Source organism: Sinocyclocheilus rhinocerous, unplaced genomic scaffold (assembly GCF_001515625.1).
Source record: "Sinocyclocheilus rhinocerous isolate Xijiao unplaced genomic scaffold, SAMN03320098_v1.1 scaffold3187, whole genome shotgun sequence".
In the NCBI taxonomy this organism is placed as follows: domain Eukaryota; kingdom Metazoa; phylum Chordata; class Actinopteri; order Cypriniformes; family Cyprinidae; genus Sinocyclocheilus; species Sinocyclocheilus rhinocerous.
Window position 1 is genome coordinate 158,017 of NW_015643040.1, and position 5,560 is coordinate 163,576.

Genomic DNA, 5,560 nt, shown 5'->3' on the forward strand with positions numbered 1-5,560 from the left:
AAAACATAACAGAATCACACATATCATAAACAAGCCACATTTTATATATTAGGATACATAATACCCACTTTATTTTGCAACACGGAATTAAGCGATTTTCTGTGAATGTGCGAGACTTCCGGTCCGTTAGCCGCTATAAGGAGAATAACAGTGCAGTTAACGGTAAAACTATCTGCACTGCAGTGCAAACCAGCATTTTCACGAATATGATAATAAATTAATATAATATAATAACAAAATGCCAGTTTGCAATATCAAGCACGAGCTGTTTTCTAGGCTACAGGTAAAATAACTGAGACGGGTGTTCTGTCGATTTGTGTCTGTGAAAACCCTGTCAGATTTTGCTACCTCCCATTAAAAAAAGTAGGTAGTACAAATTATGGTTTATTAACGTCTACACCTACCCCTTACAGTAATGCAAATACAGTAATTATCGTTGTTCAGCATGAGAAAAATGACGCAATATTGATGTGCGCATGCGCAGTAATCCCTGGAAAGAAAATCTGGCAGCTAGGATAAAATGTCAGGACCAAGCGGCAACCTCCCGCTCTCTCTCGTGAAACCAACACGGAAGTGACTAAAACTGTAATTCATCAACTGGCCGCTAGAGGCTGGCTGCAAAAGGGAGTCAGTCCCATAGACTCCCCATGTTAAAATGCCCAACTTTACAGCAGAAAAAAACATGTTTACAGCCTGGTTCAAAAAATGATTTTGGTCTATATAGCTAATTTTGCCCTTCATGACAACTGTGAGGGGGGGTGAAATTTTTTATAACTCATCCGTTTAAATTATATTAAGCCTTAAAGTTCTGCATAATTAAGGGCGTGGCCACTTGAGTGACAGGTGGATTGCCGCTGCCGTCACCACCGTCGAGCTAGGTGGGCGTGGCTTCAGCAACCTGCTCCCGCCTCTTTGCCCATTTTCGATTATCCGGGAGTGACGCGCGGCCAAGATGGCGACGGCCGCCTCCGCCCACTTTTGAGCTTCAAAAACGCTCTTCGGAAAACTACGGGTGACGTCACGGACACTACGTCCATGTTTTTATACAGTCTATGGTCAGGACACGTGAAGTCTCGCACATTCAAGCTACAAATAGCCGCTCTTACATTAGAATATTAATAGATAGATAGGCTATATTACACATTTTTAAAACAACCTCAGAATCCTTCTCGTGTTGCGTGGGAGTGTTTGTATGTGTGTGTTAAGGCAGGTCCAACATGTTTCTGATCTCCAGCTCTTTCTGAGTCCGTCGGTGAATTTCGCGAATTGCTGCGACGACGACGCGCATGACAGGCTCCGCCTCCTCCTGCGTGCGCACGCACACCAGCTGCAGGAACGCACTGCGGTCGGGCATCGTGTGAAACACCAGCTCCGCCGCACGCTGCACAAGCCAGGGGTGATGTGGTGCTAAAACCTCCAGGTATGCATCGCGGCAAAGCTCGCCCAGGCTCCGCCCCTCGCGCTCAGTCCCCAGCCTCTCCAGCAGCAGCTGTAGCCATAGCAACGAGCGGTGGAGGCGGAGCAAAGTCCGACTGCCGGAGGGCGTTTGCGTGTCGAAAGAGACCACGCCCTTCTGAAGCTCCGCCTCCAGCATGGATCGCACGGAGCGGTAGGCGTGCGGAGGGGGCGGGGCTACACTCTCATCGGCTGTTGCGTTCAGTCTGGCGGATTCTTCCAGCGAAAGCTGTCGGATGAGTGTGATCTTCTCCTCAACTTTATGAGTGAAAAAGCCCACCAGAGGGCCCAGAGCCTCCATAAACCTGCAGCACAGAACACAATCAGTGTGTGAGACCGACCAATCCCGATTTCAGTGCAGACACACAACCGATTATCTGCCGATACCGATGCCAATCTGATAACAGTTAAACTGTTTTTTTTCTTGATCAGTTTAAAATATCTACACCTTGTTAACTGTTACTACACATTGCTTCATTATAATTAAAGAGAAAACGGTACAAAATAGTGAGAGAGAGATTAGCCAATAGCCAAGATTTATTATAGTTAATAAAAACTACAAATAAAAATTATTTAAATTTTTTTCATAAAAAAATATTTAAAAAAACTTACTTTTATTTTATTTTAGCTTGTTGCCAAGGAAATATTTCTCATTTTTATTTAGTTTAACCTGATGCACTAAAATAACTAAGACACTGAAATAAAAATGAATACAAATATAAAGCGACAAAACACAGCAAAATTAAGTAAACTTTAACAAAAATGAAAAGGGAAGCAGAAAATATAAAAACCAAAAACTAATCCAAAATATTAATTCATCCAAAATTTATCCAATCCAATATTAATTTATCCAAAATATTTAATTTAATATTAATTTAATTCATTCAAAACTTTGAATGTGAATGCGAGTGCAGACATATGGTAAATTTAGAATTTAAAAATCTACCGTTTGTGTTACATGTGTGTTAACATTCTTAAAATGCATCGTGACGGTTATAGCCATATAAATATATACACACTATAAATCGCATTTCTTTGGAATGTATGTCGTTTTTTAGACACATCACAAATGATAGAACGCATATATAAATAGACTAAACTTAAATGATCTTCAGAATGAAAGGCTCCAATGCAGAAGGCTTATGCACATGGAGATGTGCGTTAAAGCAACATCATTTTTGTGGAATATAGTGCATGAAAAGTGCATCTTTTTATAACCCTTCTTTTGAGCATATTTGGTGAGCCATCAAAAATCTTAATATAATTCCTGCTGTACTGATGTCATACTTGATGAGCTCCTCCCAGCAGAGCAGATAGGGATCCAGCAGCACGTCGGAGGCGGGGCCGAGGGCGGAGCTTAGGTGCAGCAGGAGGCGGGACACCTGGAACTGCTGTCCGGAGCACTCTCCGATGATGTAATTTCCTCCCAGCTCCTCGGGAACGGCAGCGGGAGCCACCTGATCATTACAATCGGAGTCAGTGTGTGAAGGGTTAAAGTGGTTATGTCCTCGAGTCTCCTGGGGCCAGTTGCTCATAAAGTGTAATCTGGATCAGAATGATCTGGATTTGGAGATCCCGTGTTTTGCTATCCAGGATCAGGGAACCCATCTTACTTTCGTGCTGGTTTTTCAAAGCAAAAGCGGATTGGATCACACTGATCCAGATACACACTTTTCCAGATTTCCAAATCTAGATTACTAGTGCTCTACGGAGCCCCTAAAGGGACATGCTGATTGGGGGAAAAAAAGAGAGATGGGGGAAAAAATGCCAATGTTTTGCATTGCGTTTACACAAATAACTACTTCTGGAAAAAAAAAAAAAAAAACATTAAATTAAATATAATACTTTTGTTTGATATTGACAGCTGATTGGGGATTTGGGGATATATTACATGTTACAAACGTTGTATTTTTTGGACCAGTTTTAAAGTTTTATTACATTTTTTTTCCTGAAACCCACCCTTCTGCTGGGATCAGAACAATCCCGGGTTTTTTTCCTTACTAAAAACGTTTTGAACAACACAAACTGAGGATTGAATCCAGATCAAAACCAAGATTGCATTTCGTGATCCAATCCGAATTCAGAATCCCTTTTTTAAGATTTGATCCAATTCGATGGCCAGAATCCGATCAGATTACTTTTGAACAACTGGCTCCTGATTCTCACCTGTCTGCTTGGCGTATACACGCTTAGACAAGGCCGCCACGACTGCTCACAACTCTGAACCGTTCCTTGAGCTGGACAAAACCAGAAGACACACGGTTATTCGGTGTGTGTGTGTGTGTGTCTGTGTGTGTGTGAAAGGTCAGGGTTACTCACGCAGCCACAGAGAGCTGAGAAACAGCAGCAGACTCAACAGGAGCGCGCTCAGCACACACTGACGCAGACGAGATGGCATTCTCAGCTCAGAAGCGTCTCGCGTCCTCCGACCTGCTGGCTAATGCTCCTATTGATCAGAGACACACTCGGAGCGGCGTGACCTTTGAACCGCTGTGCGTCGCTCAGTCAGGGCTGAACTCTCAGTGACACGGAAATACCTGAATCTGATTCGAGTCAGCAAACAGGATGCCTTTTAAATTTCAGAATTAAAAATAGAACTAAAATAGAATTAAAATAGAACATTGAGTGAATTAAAACTACTACACTTACAGGGAGTACAGTAATACATTTGTCAGTATGAATTACTCATAAGCATGTTCTTGCACACACACAACATGGAGTATTTCCAGAAACCAGGGTTATTATTGTGAATAATAACTCTATATAAACTATATAAAGTTACTTGAAATAAAATACATTTTTTAATTTTTTTAAAATTCGCATTTTGGTTCAGTTTAACTCAAAGTACTAAAATAACTAAAACGAATGATAATAATAACTAATAAAAAACTGTATAGACATTAAAAAAAACACACAAAATTAATTAAAATTAAATTAAATAGAAAACAGAAAAAGTTATTCAACATATTAATACACACTAGTTTAGTATATCAATGATACTAAAATAACACTGCCAAAACCATTACATGATATTAATTATCAATCTTTGAAATGTCACCTATAGAAATTACAATAAATTTTTTTTAAATAATATTTAATATTATTTCATTATGTTTAATAAATAAACCTTGTTTATGGACCATATGGAGCAAACACTTTTCTTACCAGAACATTTACTAGAAAACTGACTTACTAAATATATATTTCATTACACACACATATATATATATATATGTATACACACACAGACACACATATATATATGTATACACACACACACACACACACACACACACACAGGCTCACCAATACCTCGTCCGGTTGACCGAGAACGACGACATCGAGGCTTACCTCCACACATTTGAGGTCATCGCGGCCCGGGAGGGGTGGGTCCAGGAAGAGTGGGCTCGCATCATCGCCCCCTTCCTCACCGGAGAAGCGCAGCGGGCCTATTATGCCCTGCGGGGCCCCCGGAATGAAAAATATGACGAGCTCAAACCCAAAATTCTAGCCAGGGTGGGCCTGTCTCCCATGGGGGCCACGCAACAATTCTATCAATGGACCTATGATGAACGGCAGACAGTAAGAGCGCAAGCTGCGCAACTGGCCCGATTGGCTCACCTGTGGCTTCTCGCGGGGTCCCCTACCGCTGACCAGGTAGCGGAGAAAGTCCTCATCGATCGGCTGCTACGGGCGCTGCCCCGCCCGCTGAGGCGCCCGGTCAGTATGCGAAATCCCCAGGACATCCACAGTCTGGTAGAAGCGGTCGAGCTGGCGGCGGCGACGAACGCCCGCGAGGCAGGGGAGAGAGCGGGCCTGGCGCCCCGCAGGGTGATGGAGCGGCGTCCGCTCGAAGGTGCACCGCGACCAGGCAGCAGACCGGCGGTCCCCGACTTTGTGGATGAGCCAATGCCCACGGAACCCCCAGCTGGAGATGTTTAACCAGACGCTCAAACGGATGCTGAAGCGGGTGGTGGCCGAAGATGGGCGTGACTGGGACCTCATGATCCCGTACGTGCTCTTTGGAGTCCGGGAAGTACCACAGGCCTCCACAGGCTTCACCCCCTTCGAACTGCTGTTTGGGAGACAGCCCAGGGGCCTTCTA

General features: G+C 43.3%; 1 protein-coding gene across 1 annotated transcript; it reads right to left on the reverse strand.

The window, feature by feature from the left end:
• Positions 1-1,020: 1,020 nt before the first annotated feature.
• On the reverse strand, positions 1,021-3,914 carry gltpd2a (glycolipid transfer protein domain containing 2a). The gene is made up of 4 exons (XM_016574287.1): positions 3,775-3,914; positions 3,622-3,692; positions 2,743-2,912; positions 1,021-1,760 (listed from the first exon to the last, which is right to left on the reverse strand). The coding sequence occupies exons 1-4, from the start codon at positions 3,851-3,853 to the stop codon at positions 1,202-1,204; spliced, it is 879 nt and encodes a 292-aa protein (XP_016429773.1). The 5' UTR covers positions 3,854-3,914; the 3' UTR covers positions 1,021-1,201.
• Positions 3,915-5,560: the final 1,646 nt, after the last annotated feature.

What these genes read in the sequence shown, in the direction of transcription:
- gltpd2a (XM_016574287.1), bottom strand. Translation starts at nt 3,853, where the DNA reads ATGCCATCTCGTCTGCGTCAGTGTGTGCTGAGCGCGCTCCTGTTGAGT. An exon ending in TCTCAGCTCTCTGTGGCTGC is followed by an intron (nt 3,693 to 3,774) that starts GTGAGTAACCCT and finishes GGTTTTGTCCAG; the next exon opens with CTCAAGGAACGGTTCAGAGT. An exon ending in TGTATACGCCAAGCAGACAG is followed by an intron (nt 2,913 to 3,621) that starts GTGAGAATCAGG and finishes TGTAATGATCAG; the next exon opens with GTGGCTCCCGCTGCCGTTCC.